General features: G+C 39.6%; 1 protein-coding gene across 5 annotated transcripts; it reads left to right on the top strand.

Moving 5' to 3' along the window:
- The first annotated feature begins 48 nt into the window (after nucleotides 1-48).
- On the top strand, nucleotides 49-22434 carry LOC123394890 (formin-binding protein 4-like). 5 transcript variants are annotated; one of them, XR_006609618.1, is made up of 13 exons: nucleotides 51-369; nucleotides 1312-1401; nucleotides 4425-4561; nucleotides 5522-5708; nucleotides 8722-8869; nucleotides 9016-9136; nucleotides 11909-12250; nucleotides 13386-13596; nucleotides 17844-17965; nucleotides 19046-19150; nucleotides 20869-21002; nucleotides 21324-21426; nucleotides 21981-22100. XR_006609618.1 is itself a non-coding variant. In XM_045089742.1 (12 exons), exons 1-12 carry the CDS (start codon nucleotides 114-116, stop codon nucleotides 22225-22227), a joined length of 2100 nt encoding a protein of 699 aa, XP_044945677.1. In that variant the 5' UTR covers nucleotides 49-113; the 3' UTR covers nucleotides 22228-22434. The 5 variants fall into 5 exon arrangements, 2 of the variants coding, with proteins under 2 accessions (XP_044945677.1, XP_044945680.1); XR_006609616.1 differs by having other exon boundaries at nucleotides 21511-22100; XM_045089742.1 differs by lacking the exon at nucleotides 21324-21426 and having other exon boundaries at nucleotides 49-369; nucleotides 21981-22434.
- The last annotated feature ends 5401 nt before the right edge of the window (nucleotides 22435-27835 follow it).

Genomic DNA, 27835 nt, shown 5'->3' with positions numbered 1-27835 from the left:
AGATTCTTTCAGGAGGGCGGTGTCGCGGTGCATGAATATTGATTACGCAGCGCCGCGCCGAGCGCCCGCCCCTCTCGGCTGGCCGACGCTCGCGGCTCGCGCTCGGGCTCGCGATGGGGAAGAAGTCCCGGGCGGTACCCGGCCGCAGGCCCATCCTGCAGCTCTCTCCGCCGGGGCCCCGAAGCAACACGCCGGGCAGGGATCCGGAGCCGGAGCCCGACACGGAGCCGGACTCGACGGTGGCGGCGCCCAGCCAGCCAGCTCCGGCGGCGCCACCGCCGCCGCCGCCGCCGCCGACAACGACGACCACGGTGACTGCTGCTGCTGCTGCCGCCGCGGCCCCGGACGACTCGCCTTCAGAAAGTAAAGGTGCGCGAGGGGCCCCGACACTTAGGTGGGGAGTCCGAAACTCGAGCTCGGGGCTTGCGGCCTACGGCGAGGGCCGTGGGAGGAGGAGAAATCCAGGCCGGGGTGGGGGGGCTTCCTGCACCTCCGAGGCCTGCTGCGTGGGGCCCCAGGGGAGGACCGCTGAGGGCCCCGGGGCCGCGCGCGCTCGCCCGGCTGCCCGAGAGGCGCCATCTCTGGTGCGGGGCTCGGCCTGGCATCCCGAGTGTCCTCGATGTGCAGTCTCGGTTTTGCACAACTTACGACGGATATTTGTGAAAAGTACGAGCTTCTCGTCCGAGGCCTCGTGACCGGGAACCTGGCCTTCCGACCCACGTCATGCGTTTTTCCCTTCGTTTTTGTCAAAACCGAGAGGGACCCTCTAGAAGGCAGCACACCCATTTTATTGTAGCCCCTTTCACTTCCTTTAGAAGTGAAACTGGTGCGTTCCCCAGTACTTGTTTGTTCCCACAATGGCCCTTGGATTAAGAGGAACTGCGGCGCTGCTGCGGGAGCCGGATGCCCGAGAAGCCGCGACCGTTTCGGGCGCTAAAAAATCACGTTGGGTAGTTCCTGCGCTGTGCGGGGCGGGGTGGGGGGCTGGGTAGCTAGAGCTGTGTTGCTGTAAAGGCCCGGTGGTAGCCCGGAGATTTATTGGGTATGTATTTTTTAGACGTTTACATTATTTCAGATGCATTTCAGGTACCATAATCATATTCTTAATGTTAAAGTCACGTGGAAGAGGCCAGTTATGCTTGTTTATCGTCTCCCGATTATTTGGGTCAGTGATGAGTTTACACACCCTGTTTTCAGATTGCTGAAATAGAGACTGGGAAGGTCAAATCGAAGATTGTTTGGTCATCTGTAGTGTTTTCTCTGGTCCATTGGCACACTGGTTTTCTTTTGTTCTTTTTTTAAAAAATCCAGATGAGCAGGAAGTGGTGGTGGAGGTTCCCAGAGTTCCGAATCCTCCCAAACCAGTCATGACCACCAGACCTACAGCCGTTAAAGCAACAGGTACAATTTTTTTTTTTTTTCATGTTTTCTACAAGGTCTTTCTTTCCTTAAGATCAAATTGGGTTTGTATATATTTTGTTGAATGCTTCAGTGTCGCAAATTTACTGTTCTCCCATAAATGGAAATTTAAAATTTTTGAAAATGAAAGTAAAATTTTTCTGCGGGCTTGCTGCTATATACACATTAATCAAAGCAAAATTTGTTGTTGCTTTTTCTCTGTACCCAAGATATTTTGCACTGCTTTTCTTCTAATGCTGTTTTGTAGTTTTCTGGCTCCCCTGCTAGCTTGGTGTTCTTCAGAGATCTCAGGAATGTCTTTCATTCGGTGCATTTCTTTTCCAGCACAGTGCTTTGAGGGTACCTAGTGAATACTTTTGGAGCTGAAAATTGCCCTTATTAAATATTTTTTTTTTAGCATTAAGGAATATTCGGATATACAGGAAATGCCAAGAATGTTCGTTTTCTCCATTCTTTATATGTCTTGAAAGATCAAAATACGTTTTGTACTAAACATCTAATAATTTTATTCTTTTAAGTTTGGAGGTTTCTGTATGCTATATAAATACACCTGAAATAATAGATGCTTGTTCCTCTCTCCTTCTATTTGCCACTTCAAAAAAAAAAGTTGTTAAAATGTTTTTATAATATAGTAGAGCAAGCATGTCTAATACTTTTATGCAGAAGAACATTAGGGTTATATGCATATGAAATTCTCTAAGGAAAAATTCAGAGTAGCCTCTTAAATTAGATCAATAGATGACTATGATGCTTTTAGCCTATTGATAATAGTTTCTGTGACCAAAAGAATTAAAACTGTTCAAATGTTATAGTTACTAGAAATAAGACACAGTTAACTGTTTGAAACTTACAAGCAAGGTATACACCTAAGAAATAATTTTCCACCTAATGTGGATTGATTTGCAAATGGTGCTTATGGAGGTTTGAACAGTCAGCATCCCTCTCAAAAAAAAAAAAAGACTGCTGGGACTATGGCTCTGAAGAATGTCCTTGCTTCCTCTGGTTTTATGTAGAAACAACATCTCAGTAGTGGTCTGGAGTAGGTCCCATGAGGTTTTGTTTATTTATTTATTTATTTTTAAATTAAGTAATTTTACATAGTACTTAGAACTTTTTTCAGTGTTATTCTAAATTCATGCCTGTTCCTTATCAGTGATGAACTAAATTTCATGTGATTAGAACTAAATTTCATTGTGATTTTTAGAACTTAAATGCATTTCACAACTTGGAGCTTTGTATCTTGCTTTTATTCCCTCACAACTTTAGCATTACTTTCTTTCTGTCCCCTTAGCATTATTTCGTGTAATCTTATAATGATCTGATTAATCATGAATTAGTACTGCATCAGGTACTGTGCTGTAATTTGCTTTACGAGTCCCCTGAGAGCATTTGAGTTGTTCACAGCTTTATTTACTTAATAAAGCTGTAGAATCTTTGTGTGAAAAAATTTTGAATTGGGGGTTATACTCTGAAAAATGGGACTATGTAGCTGAAAGAAACTTGAAGAGTTTTGTGGGTCTTGGTATATGTAACCACATTATTCTTAAGAAATAATTTATGTTGTCTCTACAGTATTAAGTATGCCTATTTCCCCAATATATTGGGTTTAATCATTTTCATTTATTTTCCTGTTTAATAGTCATTGTGTTATTAGCTTGAAAGAGGTTTGATGTGTGTACTGTGAAAAGCTCTGAGGTAAAAAAGGAATAGGTGGGGCCTTGGCTAAACCTCTTGCCTGTGAGACCAACTTTGAGTCTGGGGAACTACCTACCCCTGCTTGGGAAATTTTGTAATAAAAATTCCATGCAACTCATCTGGTTGGAACCTTTTACCAAAGGATGTAGAATTAAGGCTAATGATCTAGATGATTATATATAAAATTTTTCTGTAGGAAGTATTTATAACCCCCCCCATCACCCAAAAACTCAGTGCTGAATACTAAAGTGCAGATTCTTTTCATACACAAAGGCTTCTTTTCCTATTACTAACCTTACTGGGCTATTACCTCTTATCAGAAAATCAGGAAAGTTGACGAACATGCCACAAAATGATGAGAAATAAAATACTTGTAATTGGAAAATGGAGAACTGTCAGATGTCCACTTAAAAATCTTCCTAATCAGTTTTAAATATTTTAGAGATTGGTATTTAGTACAAGAACTTATATACTAAAAATAATGAAGGCAAGATATATATGACTAAAGGAATGAATGTGAACTATGATAAAAGGAATTTTTATTTTTAGGTGATTTCATGAATTCATTTATGGAATTACGGTAAAACTGTATTTTACTTCCTGATGAGTCTGTTCATTTACCAAATATTTATTGAGAACATAGAATGTTGCCAGGTACTGGGAAATTTTATCTTACTAATAGCTGAAGAGTTTAGCTGGTGTTTAACATTTAATGTACTTATAATGAAATGATCTATAAAAAGAATATATATGCTTGTTTAATTGTAACAGAGTGGCCACAGGTAGGACAAAAGGAAATGGTGTACATAGCAGCATCGCAGAGGCCATACCTGATACGTCTTGAGTTTGAGGAAGACATTGGTGATTAGTTGCTGGGTTTTTGTTGTATGCTTTGATTCTAGCACTTAGAATTCCATTATTATTTGTTGCTTCTTGTTTGAGGAAAAATCACCAAAGAAAGATTTTTAGTTTAAAAATCTTTGTTTCATCTACTAAACCCTAATTGGCTTGCTTGTTTGGGATGGACCCATAAAGCAACAAATTCTAAACTCAAGATTTACCATGTGCTATTTTGACAGCGTATGAGGTTGAATGTGTATTTTGAGAAGGATATCAAGCAGCTATGTGAATGATTTTATTAGTTCTAAGCATAATGTAATTTAAATCTCTCTGTGGTAGTTCAGTGATGATTTATTTTGAGGTTGTGGTCTAATCTGTAAACTCTGAAGAACCATGTCATATTTTTTTCTTGAGTACTTCTTGGGGCATCCTGGCATTGTTATTAACACTGTTTACCATTTTGCTTCTAGGAGGTCTGTGCTTACTTGGTGCATATGCTGACAGTGATGATGATGAGAGTGACGTTTCCGAAAAACCAGCACAGTCTAAAGAGGCAAATGGAAACCAGTCAGCTGATATTGATAGTACACTGGCCAACTTCCTAGCGGTTAGTGGTGCTTTTGTTTGGGTTTTTTTTTTTTGTTTTTTTTTTTTAAAGATTTTATTTATTTATTTGACAGAGAGAAATTACAAGTACACTGAGAGGCAGGCAGAGAGAGAGAGAAGGAAGCAGGCTCCCTACTGAGCAGAGAGCCCGATGCGGGACTCGATCCCAGGACCCTGAGATCATGACCTGAGCCGAAGGCAGCGGCTTAACCCACTGAGCCACCCAGGCGCCCCTTTTGTTTGGGTTTTTAATTATTGAAGCCACTTTGGGACCTGGATCTCAAGTGATTAGCCTACTTTTTTGTCAGACTCAATGTTTCCTACTCCCTTCTTTTCCCTTTCCATCTCTCTTCCTTGATCCCTTCACACTGTTCTTTTCTCTTCTCTTTCTGTAAAGGTTGTAAGGAGGAGAAGAACAGAGAATTACAGGGTTTGAGGAACTTATGTAGTTGGGAGATGAGAGTTTTGATTCGAGAAGCTGAAAACTGTATAGAACTTTTTTTTAAAAGATTTTTTTTTTTTTTAAAGATTTTATTTACTCACTTGACAGAGACCACAAGTAGGCAGAGAGGCAGAGAGAGGGGAAAGCAGGCTCCCCGCTGAGCAGAGAGCCCAATGTGGGGCTCGATCCCAGGACCCTGAGATCATGACCCAAGCTGAAGGCAGAGGCTTAACCCACTGAGCCACCCAGGCGCCCCTTTTTAAGAGATATTATTTATTTATTTGACACTGAGAGACAGTAGGAGAGGGAACACAGGCAGGGGGGTGGACTTCCTACTGAGCAGGGAGCCCAGCTCAGAGCTCAGTCCCAGGACCCTGGGATTATGACCTGAGCCAAAGGCAGATGCTTAACGACTGAGCCACCCAGGTGCCCCCTAGAATTTTTTTGTAGTGGTTGTCATTTCTTCAGTTTTCTGGTTTTGAGGTTCTTAATGCATTTGTTAATGTTTTCATTCTAAAGGAGATTGATGCTATAACAGCTCCTCAGCCTGCAGCTCCTGTAGGAGCTTCTGCTCCACCTCCAACTCCACCTCGACCAGAGCCAAAGGAATCAGCAACATCTGCGCTTTCTTCTACTACTTCAAATGGAACAGACTCAGCTCAGACTGCAGGGTGGCAATATGATACTCAGTGTTCACTAGCAGGAGGTAAGTGTGATCCTTTGGGTTTTTTTTTTGTTTGTTTTTGATCCTTTTATTTTACTTATTTTTTTAATTTTTTAAAAGATTTTATTTATTTGACAAGAGAGCAAGAGAGTGGACACAGCAGGGAGAGTGGGAGAGGGAGAAGCAGGCTTCCTGCAGAGCAAGGAGCCCAACATAGGATCAGGGATCAGGACCTGAGCTGAAGGCAAATACTTAATGGCTGAGCCACCTGGGTGCCCCTATTTTTTATTTTTAAAATATTTGTCAATGAGAAAGTATAAGCAGGCAAAGGCAGAGGGAGAAGCAGGCTCCCTGCTCAGCAAGGAGCCTAATGCAGGACTCAGTCCCAGGACCCTGGGATCATGACCCAAGCCGAAGGCAGCCGCCTGACTGACTGAGCCTCCCAGGCATCCCTGATCCTTTGATTTTTAAAGAAATCTAAAGTGCAATTTTTTTTTTTTTAAGATTTTTTTTTATTTATCCATTTGACAGAGAGAGATCACAAGTAGGCAGAGAGGCAGGCAGAGAGAGAGAGGAGGAAGCAGGCTCCCTGCTGAGCAGAGAGCCCGACGTGGGACTCGATCCCAGTACCCTGAGATCATGACCTGAGCCAAAGGCAGCGGCTTAACCCACTGAGCCACCCAGGCGCCCTAAAGTGCAATTTTTAAAGGTGTTCTAGGCATTGACATTGCAAAAGATGAAAACCCCTATGCTTTAGCCCCAGACTTTAGGATTCTGGTCTTTTAGGTTCATTGTTTGTTTGTTTGTTTTTAAAGCAATGGGTGTGTGTGTGTGTTTAAGATTTTAATTTATTTATTTGACAGATCACAAGTAGAGAAGCGGGCATGGGGGTTTGGGGAAGCAGGCTCCCTGCAGAGCAGGACCCTGATGTGGTGCTTGATCTCAGGACCCTGAGATCATGACCTGAGCCGAAGGCAAAGGCTTAGCCCACTGAGCCACCCAGGCACCCCTAAATACACTGTTTATTTTTATTTATTTATTTTTTAAAAGATTTTATTTATTTATTTGACAGAGAGAGATCACAAGTAGGCAGAAAGGCAGGCAGAGACCTGAGCCAAAGGCAGAGGCTTTAACCCACTGAGCCACTTAGGTGCCCCTAAATACACTGTTTAGAAGATGATAAGGAGGACTGTTTTCTCTGATAGTTACTAAGATAATAATTGTATATATACATATGTGTGTATATATATGTATTTTTTTTAAGTTTTTATTTAAAAACTTAAAAGGCACACCAAGAGAGGGAACAGAAGCAGTGGGAGTGGGAGAGGGAGAAGCAGGTTTCCCGCTGAGCAGAGAGTCCAATGCAAGGCTCAGGGGCACACCCTGGGGCTCAGTGGGTTAAAGCCTCAATGACTTTGCCTCCCAGGCGCATGATCCCATGGTCCTGGGATCGATTGCCCCACAAAAGGGCTCTCTGCTCGGCAGTTTTGGCCTGCTTCAAGATACATGTTTAGACTATCAAACTGCCTGTGTCTCTACCTAAGATTTGATCTCTTTGTCTGTCACAATAAAGAAATAAAATCAGAGAAAAAAAAAAGAATTGTGAAGAAATTTGGGGCTGTGAGGACCCTGAGATTTTTTTTTTTAAGTTTTAAATTTTAATTCCTGTATAACTCATATGTGTTTATTTTTTTCAGGTATAATAATTTTTAGTAATTCTTTTTTTTTCCCCCCAGTTAATTAACAGTTTTTATCCATTACTTGGTGTGCCTATCATGATGAGTGCATCTGCTTAAAAATCCCCATTAAGTATTTAACCTCTCTCCACTCCCACTTCCCTTTCTGGTAATCATAAGTTTGTTCTCTATAATTAAAAGAATCTGTTTCTTGGTTTATTTCTCTCTCTCTCTCTCTCTTTTGAGGTTTTTTTTTTTAAAGGGGCCCGTTGCTCATTTGTTTTGTTTCTTAAATGATCCCACATGAGTGAAATCATATGTTATTTGTTCTTTCTCTGACTTACTGACTTTGCTTAGCATTATAAAATCTCCAGCTCTGTGTTGGGGAAATGGCAATATTTCATTCATTTTTAACTGGCTAGTGTAATAGTTCCATCGTGTATATATACCATCTTTATTTATTGATGGATACTTGGGCTGTTTTTTATCCATAATTTGGCTATTATAAATAATGCTATAAAACATAGAGGTGCATATTCCATCCTTTTCTGAAATAATGTTTTTGTGTGTTTTTGAATAAAAGATCCAGTAGTGTGATTACTAAATCATAGGGTAGCTCTATTTTTTTTTTTTTTGAGGAACTTCCTTACTGTTTTTCTTACAGTGGCTGCAAATCAGCTGTTACATTCCTACCACTGAGTGTAAGAGGGTTCTTTTTTGGGAAATGGCCACATTCTCACGAACATGGCTATGTAATATTTTTTTTTTTTTTTTTTTTTAATTGATTTTACTTGGGCTTTATTTCCACAGAGAGAATTATCACAAGTAGACAGAGAGGTGCATATTAGAGAGAGAGAGGGAAGCAGTGGCTCCCCCATGAGCAGAGAGCCCGATGCGGGGTACTCGATTTTTAGGACCCTGAGATTCCTTACTGTTTTCCAGAAGCTGCACAGCGGCATTCCTACCCACTGAGCCTCCCATTCTCACCCCTATTCCTTATTTTTTTTTTTTAAGATTTTATTTATTTATTTGACAGAGAGAGATTACAAGTAGGCAGAGAGATAGGCATAGAGAGAGGGGGAAGCAGGCTCCCTGCCGAGCAGAGAGCCCGATGCAGGGCTTGATCCCAGGACCCTGAGATCATGACCCGAGCCAAGGCAGAGGCTTAACCCCGCTGAGCCATCCAGGTGCCCCACTTCTGCCCGTTTTTAATTGGATTATTTGGTTTTTAGGTGTTGAGTTATGCAAGTTTTTTAATATATTTGGGTACTAACCCTTTATCGAATATGTCATTTGCAAATACCTTCCCCCACTCAGTAGGTTTTTTAGTTTTGTTGATTAGAAATTTGTGTTTTAAAATTTGTTTTATTTTCTTTTAGTTGGAATTGAGATGGGAGATTGGCAAGAAGTCTGGGATGAGAACACAGGATGCTATTATTATTGGAATACACAAACAAATGAAGTGACTTGGGAATTACCCCAGTATCTTGCTACCCAGGTACAGGGAATACAACATTACCAACCCAGGTAAGAATAGACTTGAAAAAGAAATTACCTAAGAAGGAAGTTAGAGTTTTATCTTTTGTTGATAATATTTGCCTTCTGTTTCTCTTGATAAAAGTATATAAATGTGTGTGTATGTGTGAGTATACCTATATTTTGTTTGTTTTTAGTTCTGTAACAGGTGCTGAAGCTAATTTTGTGGTTAATACGGACGTGTATACTAAGGAGAAAAACGTTTCTGTTTCCAGTAGTAAAAGTGGACCAGTCGTAGCCAAGCGAGAAGTTAAAAAGGTCAGTTTCACGACTTACTTGCTTATTTCAAATCTAAAAAACTTGAATTATTTTTGCACAGGTATAGACATCTTCTGTTATTATTTTACAACCAGATGTGAAAATAAATAAATGCTGATTCTTAAGGCTTTATTTAATGTTTATATTTAATATGTAGCATTTATAACAATTGTCGAGTTTAGTGGTTCTTTTGGAACTTTAGGGTACTGCCGAGGCTCATTGTGAAGGATGGGGGAGCAGCAGTCAGGGCTTCAGATCTCCTTCTCCACTGCAGAATAGCTCTATTTTGGGATCCCCACATAAGTTTTTTGTTTTTAAAGATAAGCTGCCTTAAAAATTAAAATCTATTATTAGTAAAATGAGCATTTTTATAGCTTCGTAAGAAAAGTAAGATATATTCTGTAGTTTGTGTGTGTCTGTGTGTGTGTGTGTGTTGAATTTTAATTTATCTTGAATTTTAAATGATTAATTTAAATGGGGAGTATGGTAAGTATTTTCATGGGATCCTTAACTAACTCAAGTTAAGTAGAGGATGCAGCTCTTGCTCAGGGTTGTGAGTTCAAACTCCATGTTGGGTATGGAGCCTCCTTAAAAATAAACACACACACAAATACACACATACTTTTAGAATAATTTGGTCTTTATAATAGGAGGTACATAGACTAAATATTACTCCAATGAAGGAAATGGGCACTTTAAGTTAAATCATACATTTCATTTTAGAATTATTTTACTTTCCTCTAAATCACCTTTCTAGTGTGCCTGTGAAGTTATGTCATTATACAGAAGGGTGGAGATATCCAGTTATATGTTGAGGTGACAAAACTTTTTCTTTTTTTTTCTTTTTTTACTTTTTTGCCCATTTGAATTGTTTTTAGTTTGACAGAGGCAGAAATCACAAGTAGACATAGAGGGGTGGGCAGTTGAGAGAGAGAGGTGAGCAGTGCTCCCTGCTGAGGCAGAAGAGCCCGAAAGTCTGAAAAAGATCCCAGCACTCTGAGATCATGACCTGAGATTCGAAAGGCAGCTTCCTCAACCCACTTTCCCACCCAGGCGCCCAAAACTTCTTTCTCTTTTTAAAGTCAGTGACTTACCTTTTTTTGCACATCTGAATTGTTTTCAGTTTTTTTTTTTTTTTTTTTAAGGGTGATAGAAAGGTGGGCAGTTGAAGGAGGGCTGGTGAGTGGTAGCACAGGCAGAGACAGAGTAGAAGTCAGAAAAAGGTGGGAGACAGCAGGATGAAGACCGAAACTAAGATTCCGGATGGGTACTCGATCCCAGCTCCCAATTTCCTCATCACCTGTACCGAAGTCTTTCTCTTATTTGATGTCCTGTGATCAGTTTTCAGGCGTGACCACAAACTGGTTTCTAAAAAGGGAATCCTTTCTGTTTTTGGAGGTTACTGATCTAAATTACAGGTCTGTCTCAAGGATGTGTGGAGCAAGGGTGACCATTAATTTGTACACTTGAGGAAGTTCAAGGCAATGTGGCCTACTTCTGGAAAGACCTGGATTCTTTTTACTCCTGATTGGAGGAAAAACCCAGCCTTGGCAGGGCCCAGATAGAGTACAGAAGGCAGATGGATGCTGGGTTCAGGAGAAGGAACTGAAAGACTAGTTGTTTTCAGTTGTCATTTGACTCTCCTTTACTGCCCCTCTGGAAACTGACAGAGGATGGGGCTCTGGCAGGAACAGCAGGTGGTCTTGGCTTGGCCCTCTGACTAAGGAGAACTGCAGACAAAGGGCCCAATAGGTAGACTGAGAGTCAATGATTTGCAACTGACAAAACTCAGATCTTTAAAAAAAAAAAAAAAAAAAAATGGGGCGCCTGGGTGGCTCAGTTGTTAGGCGTCTGCCTTCAGCTCAGGGCATGATCCCAGAGTCCTGGGATCGAGCCTCACGTTGGGATCCCTGCTCTTCTCCCTCTGTCACTCCCCCTGCTTGTGTTCCCTTTCTCACTGTGTCTCTGTCAAATAAATAAAATCTTAAAAAAAAACAAAACAAAACACAAAACCTCAGATCTTATTTCATTTTAAAATTCTGCTTCTGGTAACCTGGCTTTAGACTTGAAGAATAAGGACATGGATGAATCCCACCCAGAACTAGGCTCTAGTTCAAATGCTGCTTTCTTAAAGTAACAATATTTGTATTATATTCATGTGAGGAAAATGGTACAAACCTATTAGTGATCCGTTGGTAGCCAGTGGCTTTTAAGAATATCCAGTAGTATGTGCGCCTGAGTGGCTCTGTCAGTTGAGCTTCTGCCTTCAGCTCAGGTCATGATCCCAGGGTCCTGGGAACGGGCCCCACATCAGGCTCCTTGCTCTTCGGGGAGCCTGCTTCTCCCTCTCCCTTTGCCTGTCACTCCCCTGCTTGTGTGCATGCATGCTCTTTCTATCTCTCTCTCTCAAATAAATAAAATCTTTGGGGGAAAAAAAAAATCCAGTGATTGGGGGTACCTGGGTAGCTCAGTTGGTTAAGCCTCTGCCTTTGGCTCAGGTCACGATACCAGAGTTCTGGGATCGAATCCCACATCAAACTCTGTTCAGCGGGAAGTCTGCTTCTCCTACTCCATCTGCCCTTCCCCCTGCACAAGCGTTCTCTCCCTCCCTCTCTTTCCGCTCTCTCAAATAAATCTTAAAAGAGAATAATACCCAGTGATTGAAAAATAGTCAATTTTGGCATGAACAAATTGAATATATATTCAGGTGAGGGTTGTTTTTTCTTTATTTTTTTTTTCCTAAGATAAATGAGATTATTTTACTCTTTATAGGAAGTAAATGAAGGAATTCAAGCTCTCTCAAATAGTGAGGAGGAGAAGAAAGGGGTGGCAGCATCACTGCTTGCTCCTTTGTTGCCTGAGGGAATAAAAGAGGAAGAAGAGAGATGGAGAAGAAAAGTAATTTGTAAAGAAGCGGAACCTGTCACAGAAGTGAAAGAAACCAGTACCACAGCAGAAGAAGCAGCAACGATAGTAAAACCACAGGAGATTACATTGGACAACATGGAAGACCCTTCTCAGGAGGATCTTTGCAGTGTTGTTCAGTCTGGAGAAAGTGAGGAAGAAGAGGAACAAGATACCCTTGAGCTGGAGCTTGTTTTGGAAAGAAAAAAAGTAAGGTTTTGAAGCTTTTGTTAGATGCTTTTTCTCTCTTCTGTTGGATTCTGGGATCATTGTGCTCAGTTTACTGCCATTACTGGGATTTTGTTACCTTTACATCTAGCGATGTTTAAGCTTGTGCAATTAAAATTTGAACTGTGGAGTTTTAGTTCTTTTGGTTCCTGATGGTGCTTTTGATACTTGATAGCTAATAAAAACTGATACTCTCTGATTTAAAGATAGCTGGATATAGTGAATAATATCTTTTATTTTGCTTCCTAACAAATTAGCATTGTAAATTCTTGGTGGTAACTTGGTTTTAACCCCATGATTAAAGCACAGGTTGACTTCCAGTGATCACCCATGGAATTGTTCACATAGTTAAATGGGCTTTATAAGATTAAGAGGAACCAATAATTTCATGTGCTTTCCTTTCAAGAAAGATGGTCCACAGGAAATTTTCCTGATTGAGAAATTGTTTTTTGCCTATTTTCTGCCCTGATTTTTCTTGGAACAGTTTCATGTACTACTTTGAGTATGAAGTAAAATCTTAATGGGTGTTGTAACAGGAATATCTTCTTTTTTTTTTTTTTTTTTTTTTTAAAAGATTTTATTTATTTATTTGACAGAGAGAGAGATCACAAGTAGGCAGAGAGGCAGGCAGGGAGAGGAGGAAGCAGTCTCCCCGCTGAGCAGAGAGCCCGATGCGGGACTCGATCCCAGGACCCTGAGATCATGACCCGAGCCGAAGGCAGCGGCCCAACCCACTGAGCCACCCAGGCGCCCAGGAATATCTTCTTGAAGCTTTCCCCATTTTGAAAAATTTGAAGCTATGGAGAGGGACAAGCTAAGTTAGACTGTATCTGTTATGTTCATATATTGGAGAATTTGTCTCTTAGTGGATCTCTGGGACCTATCCCATTCAAATGGATGTTTTTTAACTACAATCATGAATAAGCATTTAGTGGATACTAATAAAAAATACGAGGATAATGCTTGGTTCTGATGGAAAATGTATTAAGAAACACTTCCTGTTTTCAAAGCATTTTAATTCTCATAATATGTGGTTATCATTCTTGATATTCACAAATGCTTAAATGTTGGTAAACAGCTAATGACACTCTTAACTTTGTTGTCCTGTTCCTCTTAGGCAGAGCTACGAGCCTTGGAGGAAGGAGATGGTAGTGTGTCAGGGTCTAGTCCGTGTTCTGACATCAGCCAGCCAGCATCTCAGGATGGAATGCGTAGACTTATGTCTAAAAGGGGGAAATGGAAGATGTTTGTTCGAGCTACAAGTCCAGAATCTACCAGTCGGAGTTCTAGCAAAACTGGGCGAGAGACTCCAGAAAATGGAGAAACTGGTAATTCATGTTTTACTTTAAACATTGAGTTGAAAGATACAGAGTTGAAAGGTGTAGAGGGAGGGTGCCTGGGTGGCTCAGTTAAGTGTCAGCCTTTGGCTTGGGTCATGATCCCAGAGTCCTGGAATAGAGCTCCAGATCCGGGTTCCTGCTCAGGGGGGAAGCCTGCTTCTCCCTCTCCCACTCCGCTGCTTGTGTTCCCTCTCTCGCTGTCTCTCTTTCTCTCAAATAAATAAAATCTTTAAAAAAAAAAAAAGGTACAGTGGGAAAATCCTTTCCCTTTTTTGGTTCTCTCTTAAGCAAAAAGGAGGTAACACTTAATCCTTTCGTGGAAGTGCTGGAAAGGAAGCTTTCCTTTCACATCTTTTTCTATCCACCTCTAGTGGAGGAGTAAGAGTTAAGAGTTGCCATCCATTGGGTTGTAGATTCACTACTGATTGTGGGGGACTACCTCTCCCTCAAAAGAAAAGCAGGGCTGATTCCACCCTTCTTTAAAAAAAAAAAAAAAAAAGATTTTATTTATTTATTTGGTGGAGAAATCACAAGTAGGGTGAGGAGGAAGCAGACTCCCTTCTGAGCAGAGAGCCCAATGTGGGACTTGATCCTAGGACCCTGAGATCATGACCTGAGCCAAAGGCAGAGGCTTAACCCACTGAGCCACCCTGGTGCCCCGGACTACCCTTTTTAAAGAAATTCTGCTATAGTAGTTTTTTTTAAAAAAGATTTATTTATTTATTTATTTGACAGATGACAAGTAGGCAGAGAGGCAGGCAGAGAGAGAGAAGTGGAAGCAGGCTCCCTGCTGAGCAGAGAGCCCGATGCAGGGCTCGATTCCAGGACCCTGAAATCATGATCCGAGCCGATGGCAGAGGCTTTAACCCACTGAGCCACCCAGGTGCCCCTGCTATAGTAGTTTTGATCTGTATTAAGCCCATGGGCTCTCCTTAGCTCACTATTTACAGTTGGTAAGTAAGGCTGGCAGGGACCACCTGTGGCAAGTGCAGTGTCGTCTGTGTTCTCTCTCTGTATACAAGTTGCCTAGCCTCTGGTTAGTTTTTAGATGGATTGGTCCTTTCATGAGGACATAGCTTATCTCTGTGCACGGTAATGTAGAAGACACCCTGCTGTGGCTTCTGTCTGTTATCAGAGCTAATATTTTGCGGTGCCTGGCTGGCTCAGTTGGTTAAACATCTGCCTTCTGCTGGGATCATGATCCCAGGGTGCTGGAATCAAGCCCCAAATGGGGCTCCTAGCTCAGTGGGGGGCCTACTTCTCCCTCTCCCTCTCTCCGGGTTGTACTTTGTCTCTCTCACAAATAAATAAATGAAATATTAAAAAAAATAAAAATAAAACCTTTAATATCTTAATCTCCATTTGGCCTTAATTCTGTAGTGGAAAATTAGCAATAAGATTTGTGTACCAAACCTTAGTTATGTGTACCTAACAGAAGATCCTTTATACCTATGGTTAAAAAACTACGAATAAAAAACACAGTAATAAGTAAATGCAAACAACCTTGTTTGAATTTTCCCTTTTCAATCAGCAATATAGAAGAATAGGAAGTAAGAATCTAAAAGACCCCCTTCGTCTTTTCCCTAATGCTCATTCCCTACCCCTGAAGTCTATTTTCTCTGTCCTTTACTCTCCTCCAGAAATGGACATTTTCATTGTGTTTATGTTTAACTCCTTAAAATAATGTTGCATTTGTATTGTCCAGTAATAGCTAAAGCCATTCAGATGTCCCAAGATGGAATGGATAAATTCTTTTGTGTTAATATTCAAACAATGAATCATGGAACGCTACATTAAAAACTAATGATGTACTATACAGTGACTAACATAACATAATAAAAATAATTTATTTATTTGAGAAAGCACGAACAGAGAATGGGTGGGCAGAGGGATAGGGAGCCCGATGTAGGGCTTGATCCTAAGAACCTGGAGTCATGACCTGCACCAAAGGAAGGTGCCCAACCAGTTGAGCCACCCAGGTACCCATTCCAATATATTCTTGCAATTGAATACTAAACAGCTGTGAAATATGAATAATCTACAGTTAATATGGAACAGCATGATTCTAAGAAACAGTAATGTTGAATTTAAAAAGCTACAGGAAAAAAAAAAGCTACAGGAGAATATGTAATGTTAACATTGTGTTTATGTAAGTTGGAAAATAGGCAAAAATACTGTGCTTAAAGACCTATCCATGATGAAACTAAAGGAAGGTACTTAACCATTGCAGTAGAGATTATTATGTCTGGTGTGGACATGATAGCAGAGGTACTGTGAACTTCAGAAGTACCAGTGATAGTCTGCCGTAATGCTGGGTTGTAGTTACTTGAGTGCTTACTTCATTCTTTATGTTTATTATAATACTTAACAATAAAAGCAGTGCTGTAATAAACATTTTGGTGTATATATATCTTTATGTAGATTTAGTGTCATATGGTGTAGATTCCTAGAGATACATTGTTAGACTGGTACTAGGGAGATTCTTAGAGATACATTGCTAGGTTAAGGGGTATGTACATTTTAATTTGATAGATCCTAATTGCCTTCTAATACATTCTAGTGTTAGGGGTGTCTGGGTGGTTATTGGTTGGGCATCTGACTTCGGATCAGGTGATCTTGGGGTCCTGGGATGGAGCCCCTCATTGGGCGTCCTAATCAGTGTGGAGTCTGCTTTTCCCTGTCTCTCTGCCCCTTCACCTGCTCAGTGCTCTCTTTCTCTCTCAAATAAAATCTTAGAAATACGTATATATTGTAGTCTTAGAGTTCTTTTTTTTTTTTTTTTTTTTTTTTTTTTGATTTATTTATTTATTTATTTGACAGAGAGATCACAAGTTAGGCAGAGAGGCAGGCAGAGAGAGAGGAGGAAGCAGGCTCCCTGCTGAGCAGAGAGCCCGATGTGGGACTCGATCCCAGGACTCTGAGATCATGACCCGAGCCGAAGGCAGCAGCTCAACCCACTGAGCCACCCAGGCGCCCCAATAGTAGTCTTAGAGTTCTTGTGGTGGTATCAATTGTTAAATTCTTCTACCTACCACCAAATGTAAGGTGTCTAATGAATTATATACTAATAAGTGGGAGAAGCTGGTTTCAGTTTGAAAATGCAGGAATATTAGTGATAAAGAACAAGGTCATTATATGATGAGGTTATGTACTTAGGATAAACTTGTAGGCTGATAAAAGCTGTTGAAGGTGATATTAAAAATCACATTACTTCTTCAGATCAAGGATTAATCAGAGTCAAGAAAAACCTTTAATTTGGTTATTTTCCTTTAAAAATGACTGACAGACTCACGACAGACTGATTTACATTGTATATGTGGATTAGTTTGGTAAGTGGTAAGCAAACGTCCAGAGTTCATATCTGTTACTCCATTTAAGTTGATGGTAAGCCTCTTCTCTATTGAAGATTCCCACTAACAGACATCACTAACCAGAAGAGTAGGTGGGTCCAATAAAGGTTGTCCGCAGGTCTTAACCAGTTCAGAAGTAAGATTATTAGGTAGTTTAAAATTAATTAAATTAAATTAATCTATTCTGATTTTGAAAGCCTTTTTTTCAAAACCCAATTCATAAAGAATCTTTATATATCCTAGGTTTGGTATGTAGCCTTAAAAAGTAATTAAAGCATTCTGGAATAGAAGATTAGAAAAAGTAAACAGAGAAAGGAGAAAGGAGAAGCAGAGACTACAGGCTAATGTAAACAAATTAAGTGTTATTTATAGACTTTAAGAAAGGTGATTGTAGGGGTGGCTGCGTGGGTTAAGCCTCTGGGCTTAACCCTGGGATTGAGCCCCACATCGGGCTCTCTGCTCAGCAAGGAGCCTGCTCTCCCCTCTCCCCCCACCCCCGCCTGCCTTGCCTCACTGCCTACTTGTGATCTTTCTCTATCAAATAAATTAATAAAAATCTTAAAAAAAAAAGGTGATGATAAAGGATAAAGTTTTTTGGTTTTATAAAGACAGTTTTAAATTGGGTGGCTCAGTGGGTATAAGCCGACAGTATGATCTCAGGCTATCGATAGCAGGGAGCCTGCTTCCCTCTCTTTCTCTCTCTGCCTGCCTCTCCATCTACTTGTGTTTCTCTTCAAATAAATAAATAAAATCTTTAAAACAAAAAAGAAAACAGGCAAAGGAAAAAGTAACTTTTTACATATACCTCTGCTACAGGGATAAGAAAATATATATGGGATACTATGTTAGTATCTGTCCTTCAATTTCACATGGTTTCTTTTGTAGTAACTGGTGCTGACACTTCAGAAAAAACAGATGAGAATTCAGACAAAGAGATGGAAGTGGAAGAATCTCCAGAAAAGATAAAAGCACAAACAGCGCCTAAAGAAGAAGAACAGGATTTGAAAGTATGTATATTACTTAATATGGTCTGACCTACAATTTTTTTTTTTTTAAAGATTTTATTTATTTGAGAGAGAGAGAGAAAACATGAGAAGGGAGAGGGTCAAAGGGAGAAGCAGACTCTCTGCCTAGCAGGGAGCCAGACGCAGGACTTGATCCTGGAACTCCAGGATCATGACCTGAGCTGAAGGCAGTTGCTCAACCAACTGAGCCACCCAGGTGCCCCTTAAATATTTTTAAATTGGGCAACCATTAAAGTACAACCTTTATTAGCAAGTACAGTGATCTTTACCTCCATATGTAAATCATTTATGGTGGCGGAAATGTCATATTTCAGAGTGAAATACTGAATTATAAGACAGATTTGTTGCAGAGAAATTATAATTCTAAATGCTTTAATTGCTTTCTTAAAAGTTAAGTCTTCATTTGAAAGCAATAACAGCTTATCAAATAAATATAGGCTTTTCTCGTTGGGAAGAACTGAAGAGCCTAAAAGTCACAAATTTAATTCCTGTGTGAACTACTTGGCCTTACACAAAGGCAGATTTGGTTCCAGTTTTATTTGAAGCCTCATATCATGAGAATTGGGACCACGTAAGTATGAGGCTCTTAAAGGTTGATATATTCGAAAAGCTATCTAGCACATTCTTTAGACCTGAAAGAGTTTTTCCAGTCACTGACTAGTGTACGACCATGTGAAAGGGACTGGGAGAATTAATTTTGTTCAGTGTGTAGGTAGTAAAAGAGTTAGTAATGCATAAATGATATTTTGGACACTGTTGGGAGTTGTATCATTTAACATCTACTTATACCTGCTGAATCCTGAGTTGTCTGAGAGTATGTATACATTTAATTTCTCTAGACTTGTCATTATTTTTTGCTTGTTATGTGAATTTGTTTACTTAAATTAAAATCTTGTTTTCTCTACGTAACTTGCTTAGATGCAGCTGTGTAAGAAGGGCTGTTTCTAGGCAGACCCCTTTTTTTTTTAGCATATTTAAGAAAACTAAATGATTTTACATAATAAAGGAAATAACTGCTGATTCAATTTTATTTCTTCCTTTTTTTCATTTCTTGCATTGCAGTTTCAGATTGGAGAACTGGCAAATACCCTGACAAGTAAATTTGAATTCCTAGGCATTAATAGACAGTCCATCTCCAACTTTCATGTGCTGCTTCTACAAACTGAGGTAATTTAGCCATTTTTGGTTCCAGTGGGTCATAGTTGGTCATTGATTAAAATGCTGTATGTGTGAAGCATTTGTTTTACTTTATATTTTTAAAGATTTTATTTATTAGAGACCACAAATGGGGGGGGTGCAGAGGGAGAAGCAGACTCCCCGCTGAGCAGGGAGCCCAACTCTGGACTCAATCCCAGGACCCTGGGATCATGGCCTAAGCCAAAGGCAGATGCTTAACAAACTGAGCCACTCAGGTCCCCTGTCTGTCTTGTCTTAATCCTAAATTTAAAAAAATTTTTTTCTTAAACTGTCTCTCTCGAAGCTTGCAGTCTTTTTTTTTTTTTTTTTTTTTTTTAAGATTTTATTCATTTATTTGACAGATCACAAGTAGGCAGAGAAGGTGAAGCAGGCTCCCCGCTGAGCAGAGAGCCCAATGTGGGGCTTGGTCCCAGGACCCTGAGATCATGACTTGAGCTGAAGCAGAAGCTTAACCCACTGAGCCACCCAGGCGCCCCATAAATTAAAATTTTTAACATTGGTGCATATTTGAACCACCAACCCAGGAAATAAAACTGTGTATTAGCTAAAGCAAAACATAATTATGGAGATAAATACGGAGATTTTATGTGTGTTGATACCACCTTCAATAGGCGTATATTTTATTTAAAAAAAAAATGTTTTGGCGGGGAACTATCTGAGTGGCTCAGTCAATTAAGCATCCAACTCTTGATTTTGGGTCAGGTCATGATCTCACGGTGATGAGATTGAGCCCCACATTGGGCTCTGTTCAGCATCGACTCTGCTTGTCTTTCTCTTCCCCCACTTGTTCTCTCTCTCTCTCTAATAAATAAATAAACTTAAAAAAAATTTTTTTTTTTAAGATGTAAGCTCTCTGCCCTTTGTGGGGCTGGAACTCAAGGCCTTGAGGTCAAGAGTCTGCATGCACCACTGGCTGTGAATGGGCATATATTTTAATATAGACCCATTTTCTGACAAAATTATATTGATAGTGATCAGATGAGGCCATGTCATGTTGAAAGACTTTGTACGTGCTGTGAGATTATAAATCTGTTAAGAAGAAAAGTTCTGGGGGTGGCTTAGTTGGTTGGGTGTCTGCCTTTGGTTCTGGGATCAAGTTTCGTATTGGGCTCCCTGTTCAGTGGGAATTCTATTCTCTTTGTGGCTCCCCTTGCTCGTGGTTGCTCGCTCTCTCTTCCCCAAGTAAATGAATAAAATCTTTAAAAAAAAAAAAAAAAAGTTCTGAGTCCTGTTTGTCCCCTGCATAGTTTACAGTGTGGCAGGTTACGATTTAGTAAGGAAGTTCTCCTGTAGGAATCTGACTTCCCTAAGGACTGAACTTTTGTTTTTGATGAAGAATATTACTGAACTGAATGAGCTATCTACCAAACAAAGGTAAAATTGCTAGGGAATTTTACTGTCCAAAGGGGGAAATAAAACTGCTACTTGTTTTCAGGTACTGGAGAGTTGACAGTGTAAAGTACTGGGGTACTGGAGTTCAGTCTCATTTTTCACAACTCTGCAGAGCAAACAAGATTTTTTATGAAACTAAGATGGTTTTGTTTTTTGTTTTTTGTTTCTGTTTCTTGGTGTTCTCTGTTTTTTTGTGAGAGTATAGCAGTACAGTCATGGACCAGAAAACATATCCCTTTTACTTCTGCTTCTTGACGTAACAAGAAGTCTTTAACTTATTTCTCTGTTGATTCTAGACTCGGATTGCAGACTGGAGGGAAGGGGCTCTTAATGGAAACTACCTTAAACGAAAACTTCAGGATGCAGCAGAACAACTAAAACAGTATGAAATAAACGCCACTCCTAAAGGCTGGTCCTGCCACTGGGACAGGTACGCACTCTTCTCCCCTTTTCACCTTTCACCTTTGACATCTCAGACATGATTTGTGATCACCACCACCTGACGACATGACAGCCTGTCTGGAGACTGAGAGCAGCTGCGGTTAGCGGTGCTGGGCAGGCAAAGCACCGCAAGCACTTACAGAGTCTGGGCCAGCCACACGGAGAAACAAAAAGCAATGTTTAAAGTGTTCCATGTAACGGATTTTTTCCCAAGATGGACAAAGCTGGTTTTTACTCTCCAGAGTGTTGTTGCACGGAGTAGGGCGGGCTTGGGGGTTAAGCGCATGCGAGAGCTCTGTGCGCTTTACAGGACCTCTGGAAGCAACTACTCCTGATTAACCTCGGTGAAGTTAAGGAAAGCTTCGTGCCTGAAGATGTGAATGAAGAACAAGATTACTATCTTCTGCCAGCAGGTCAGATGAAAATATTTCTTTTTATATTTGGCTTTTCTTGATTTTTTTTTCGTTATTTGAAATCTTTGCTCTTTTATTTTTCAGCTCCCAGATCCTCTCCCTCTCTTTAGCTTTCACTGTGTTTGATATCAAGAGTATGAAATGTGAATTCCACGGTCCAAGAGGGGAAGAGTCACCTTTCGCAAACTTCGTTGTTCTCTTCTTTGGAAGGGAAATTAGTGTTCTAGGATATTGAGTCCCTTCGTTAATGCAACTTGAAAGCCTGTTATGCATTGGCAAAAAAAAAAGTGTGAGAGGTGTTTTCTAAGTCATCTGTTGGAATGAGAGGGCTCAGGGCTGTATTCACAGAGCTGCTGGCAGTGCAAATAGCTTTGAATTATCGTTGGTTCTTCATTCTCAATTGTCAAAGCTCTTTGTTGCCTTTGTGAATAGCAGTCCGTTAAGAAGAGGTTCGTCCCTGTGAGAGCAGACTGCTGTCCTGGGACAGGACCGAATGGAAGTGTCTTTGTAGGAGAATGGGTCTTAAAACATGTGTTTTCTTTCTTGTAATTTAGGGATCATAGACGATATTTCTATGTAAACGAACAGTCGGGCGAGTCTCAGTGGGAGTTTCCAGATGGTGAGGAGGAGGAGGAAGAGAGCCAAGCGCAAGAAAGTAGAGACGAGACTCTTCCTAAACAGACTTCGAAAGACAAAACTGGCACTGAATCAAATTCTGCAGAATCATCTGAGAATTCCACAGGTGGGACAATTTACCCTGTACTAATTTGGAGAGAAATAACTTTTGGGGGAAAAAAATGACTTGTGTTAGTTGATACCATAAAAGAAGGAAATAAATCAAAAGTTTCTATTAAAAAATAGTGACTTGACATAAAATTGCAAGTTAATTCTGAAGAAAACTAAGGCAGTGACTACTTGGAAATCAGCATACTATTAATTTCAGACTTTGTTGAAATGTGAAATGATGAGCCAAAATATTTTGATTTTAAGAATGTCCTAGGGAAAAAAAAAAAAAAAAAAAAAGAAAAAAGAAAAAGGGGCGCCTGGGTGGCTCAGTGGGTTAAGCCGCTGCCTTCGGCTCAGGTCATGATCTCAGGGTCCTGGGATCGAGCCCCACATCGGGCTCTCTGCTCAGCAGGGAGCCTGCTTCCTCCTCTCTCTCTGCCTGCCTCTCTGCCTACTTGTGATCTCTGTCTGTCAAATGAATAAATAAAATCTTTAAAAAAAAAAAAAGAATGTCCTAGGGGCGCCTGGGTGGCTCAGTCATTAAACATCTGCCTTCGGCTCAGGTCATGATCCCCGGGTCCTGGGATCGAGCCCCTCATCAGGCTCCCCGCTCAGCAGGAAGCCTGCTTCTCCCTCTCCCACATCCCCTGCTTGTGTTCCCTCTCTCAGTGTCAAGTAAATAAATAAAATATATTTTTTAAAAAGTGTCCCATGGGTGCTCCCTTCTACTTTTAAATGGGATGCTTCCTGATTCTTGCTTCATTTAATAAAGTGAATTAGATCTTAACAAAACAACAAAAAATTGTCCCATGTCTGCAGACAAAACTGTGTATCCAGTAACAGGAATGCAAATTAATGTTAAGGAGCTAGTAGTTGAAATGTCAATATCTGCGTGGAGGTGATAATGGGGTTTTTGTTCTGCCATTCTACAGAAAGCTTAGTCTGTTGATACTGTAGCCTCATTTTTTCCATTCCAGTACGTATGGTCGTATGGTCGTATGGTCGCTAAAATGTTTTGTATGGTTGCTAAAATGTTTTTGACAAAATGGCATGAAACTATGACCATTGTTTCGGATAAGCAAAATAATAGATGGGGTGCAAATTGCCAACAGTATTCTAGTATAAAATGATCAGGAGGGCTCTGAACCCATTTAAAGTTTTTATATAGAGGTCTTACGTTTGTTGTATACATTTAAAAAACGGCTTTCACAGCTCCTTAGTTCTCTGAGAATCTTGAGAGCGCTGAAGAGAAGTGGCTTGATTTCTGCATTATGGAAGAAGATGCATTTTTTTTTTTTTTTCTTTCCCTCTGGATCCACTGTTCTTAGAATAAAAAAATAAGTGAATAGTGAAGCATAGTCAGTACTATGATTAGCAACCATTTTTGATCTGAAAAACGGGTAGCTGTTTGTTAAAATAATAGCAAATAAAGTAGGAGTCTATGGTTTGGCTTTTAAAAAGAATAAACCTTTTGTAGATAAAGACATGGAATTTGTTGGTAACTTAGGGAGTGAAGAGCTGATTTTTTTTGTCCTCTGCTTATCAAAAATGATACTTTTTTATTTATTTATTTAAGATTTTATTTATTTTTTTATTTGATAGAGCAAGAGAGGGAACACAAGCAGAAGTGGGAGAGGGAGAGCCAGGCTTCTTGCCAAGCAAGGAACGTGATGGGGGCTCGATCTCAGGACCCCTGGGATCATGACTAGAGCTGAACGTAGACGCTTAATGACTGAGCCACCCAGGCACCCCTTATTTTTTAAAAAGATTTTAGTTCTTTGAGAGAGAGAGGGAGATAGCAAGAGAGGGAATACAAGCAGGGGGAGTGGGAGAGGGAGAAGCTGACTTCCTATGGAACTGGGAGCCCCATGTAGGGCTCAATCCCAGGACGCTGAGATCATAACCCAAGCCAAAGGCAGATGCTTAGTGACTGAGCCACCCAGGCACCCTGATTCTTCTGTATTTATTTGGCTCCCTGAGCCCAAACAGAAAGTTCTGATAATGTACCAAATGAAAGTGGTTGTGTTACCAAATGATTTTGTTGATTTCTTAAATAGCCTAGGGGTAATTATCAGATCACTAAATAAAAAGCCACATTTGGCTACAGTGCTAATTTTGCACATAGCAAAGGGTATTTTGATTTTACTTCGTATTTCAGAAATATATTTTCTCAAGTTAGAGTATTTTACTAACATTCTCACAAAGAGACTTTCTTTTGATCCCCCCCCCTTTCAATAGCAAAGATAGCTATGTCTCATAAGTTGGTTTTATCACTTGTTTGCTTTTTAGTAGTTAGTGAACTGAAGAGGCTTGATGTAGTTCTGGGAAGAAGACTACTCCTGAGCACTGTCTGATGTCCCTTGTATGTTGCAGAGCTGAATATTCCAGGATTACTAATTCTTTAAGTGTTCTCTGAACACCTTAGACTTAAAAGTTATTTTTTCCTTTTGTTGATAACAAACACAGTTTACCATATGGTAAAGGGAAGACTTGGAGACATTCCTGTCTGATTAAAACAAAACTAATTATGCTGTAGGAAAAAGCCACTGATAATCCTGCTTATATTCTTAAGCCTCTTTAATGAGAGCCACTAAAACTTTGATCAACTTGATTTAAGTAAAACCCAAATCTTACACTAAGGTCTTTGGGATTTGAGAGTATTTCTGATTACTAGTTTAAGCATATAAAGGTTTAATATATTCTGTTTGTCATTGTCATCTCAGCAGTGGTTAAAAACCATCTTTTGAGAGAAAAAATTACTACATTGTTTCGGAGCAAGGAAGTTTCCCAAGTTCTGTTCATTTTTTTAATCCTTGTTCATTGTTCAAATTTAACATCTTGTCTCCAAAGACAAGTGATATCTAAAATGTTCGTCATTTATGTTAAATTTAGCTGCTTTTCAGAAGTCCATGGAATTTTTTGTATAATAACTTCTTGCTTTAAATTGTTAAACTGTCCTCTTGGTTCAAAATACTAAGCAAAAGTTTTCTCTTTGGAGCAATACAGGAAAACAGTAAAGGAAGCCTGCCTTCAAATAAAACAAAGATGCATAGAAAAAAGTTGTTGAAGAGCTAAAAATTTGTGTCTTCCACACTGTTTTAAACTTGTAGTTTTTCAAATTTAATAGTGTATAGTAAAAAGCTGTGTTTACCTTTAATCTCTCCTTGAACTTTAGACTTAAATCTTACCTTAAATGGCAAAATATACCAACTGGGTTATATTTAGAAACAAAGAGAAGCAATATGCAATAGAACATCCTGGATATTCAAATGGATATTTTTTAAAGTTTTTTTGTGTCTAAGCTAAAGGAGATAATTATCAGTATTAAGATACAGCTTTTGTGTTTTGAGCAACTTAATATGGGATTCAGATATTAACCAGAAATGCTGCTTTTTTTGCTGCTAAATTTATCAAGTCTAGTTTATCGCATATTTACACAAAGTTTCAAAACTAATTCTGGTTGGCTTTGCTGGAGGTTGTAAACCACATTATTAAATTTGAACCTATATTTCCGTTGAGTTGCTTTGTGTAGCAGCACATTATCATCATAAGCATATCTATATTGTATTATGCTTTTAGAAGAGAGTGTAAAATTTGACTTGCTAATTTATCTACCAGATGTTTGTTGAAAGTTTAGAAGTTTGCTAAGTTATTAATTCTCAGAATTTTTATTTTCTTGGGTTCTGATGTGATCTTGATATTTTGTTATTACGTAATATAGTAGACTGCTTGGTCATACCTGGACTTTATTCATCTCAAAGTTAGTGTGTAAATTCTTATTAGATATGACCAAATACAAAAAAAAAAAAAAAAGATATGACCACTTAAAATGTCAAATGAGGCAGTTGAAGTCTTTTAGTAGGCTGGAAAACTGCATTCTTGTTTTTCTGGTGACTGTTTTTTAGCACTCTTTTTTCCTTTAGTCAACTTCTCAAAATAATTACAGTGAATTTTGTGAATCATCCTTTTAAAATCTTTTACAAAAATATATTATATATCTCTGCTCCATAAAAACTAAAAAGCTGTCCTAAAAGCCAAATGGTTTTATGGTGGGCTTTGGTTTTAACCTTGTTGAGAGAACCAGTGTGGTGTCTTTTGGGGTCAACCAAGGTAATGGTTTTTTATCCTTTGTTGAGAGACTTTGGTAATAGCAAGCACCCTTATTTAATCCACCTCTTTTTTTGACCATGAAATATATAACAGGTGATTACATTTGGATCTCTACTCTGTGAGAAGTGAGATTTATCTAGCTGTGATTTCTAAAGCTCTTAGACCTCTGTCATTTCACCAGGACTTCTTGGTAAAATCACACTAGACTAGGAGTCAGACCTGGCCACTGAGCGCTGTATGATCCTAGGCAATCATTTTCCCTCCTCCGGGGTTTCATTACCTTTGAAATGAGAGAGTTGAACTAGATGATTTCTCATGTCTCTCTTCTACTCCTAAATTCTATGATTTTTAGGGAGAAAAATTCCCTCCCGTCAGCATTCCTGGGATATATATCTAATAGTCCAATTATATTGTGAAACTTACCTATTGACGATAAAGAGGGATGGGGAAGGCTACAAGTAAGTATATCCTCCTATTTTCTTTAACCCTTAAAGCTTTTCCCAGGAGAGAGAAGGAAAAGAATTAACTGGCTTTTGCAGAATTTTGAGAACTGATTCTGCAGCTTTTTTTGTTTTCTTATTAATTTCTTGTTAAACTCAGACTCCAGCTTCAATTTCACACTCCTTTGGGTCTTCAAACACCTTTTCATGTGTTGCCTTCGTTATCATGTACCTTGAAGATTTGTTGTTCTAAATTTCCCTTTTCTCATTACAAAAAAATTGCCCTTTTTGATTTGTGTTTGCTGTGATTCAGCAAGTGTAACTCATTAAAAGGTGCAAAGGAATGATAAAGTTGACAAAGAGCACCTTGCAGATGGATTTTTAAAACCTAGTAACTCAAATTAATTAAAATAAGAGAATTCAGAACAGTTGCTTTGAATGAGTGCTTCTCTCTGGGTCATTCCCAATCAGTCATCTAGCTCGCTTAAAATAAAATAAACATGGAATCAGCATTGTAAATGCACATCTATTCATTCCCCTCTTCGTTTCTGAAGTAAAAAAAAGACCCAGAGTGTTTCTCTTCTAGTTGTATATGTGAAACTGTGAATGTTTGAAATAAGAAACATCAGGGTCAGATGACCAGATTGCTCATGAGTTGATGTGGTATGCTTCATTTATTCATCCATAAATCTGGACCCAAAGAACAAACTAGTATATAATATTGCTGGGGCAAGTACTAACTGGGAGAGGTGCATAAATTCATCTTTCCATTTGTAGTTCATTTTTGAACTGAATTGCTTAAATATTTCAGTGACCTCAGTGTAGAGTAGATAGATGCCTGTGTCTGATTTTGTCTCACTAGTCACTTGAACATTGGTGCGAATGTAAGCCAACAGAGTTTTTGTCTTGCCTTTGCCCTGACTCCATGTTTGTTTTTTTTAGGTTCTCTTTGTAACGAGAGTCCTTTTCTTGGCCAAGTTTGTATGTTTCTTCTTCATCACTCATGCCACTTCTCCCATTTTGGACCGTCCTTCAGTCAAAATGTGGCGACCATGTGCTTCAACTCCATTACCTTTGGAAATGCCAACCACCCTCCACCGCCGACCCCCAGAACTTCCCCCTCCTCCCCCTCC

This window comes from Mustela putorius, unplaced genomic scaffold (genome assembly GCF_011764305.1).
Source record: "Mustela putorius furo isolate JIRA1106 unplaced genomic scaffold, ASM1176430v1.1 tig00000127_pilon_pilon_pilon, whole genome shotgun sequence".
NCBI lineage: Eukaryota > Metazoa > Chordata > Mammalia > Carnivora > Mustelidae > Mustela > Mustela putorius.
Note: the sequence above shows the minus strand (reverse complement) of the source record. Positions and strands in the feature narration are given on the sequence as shown.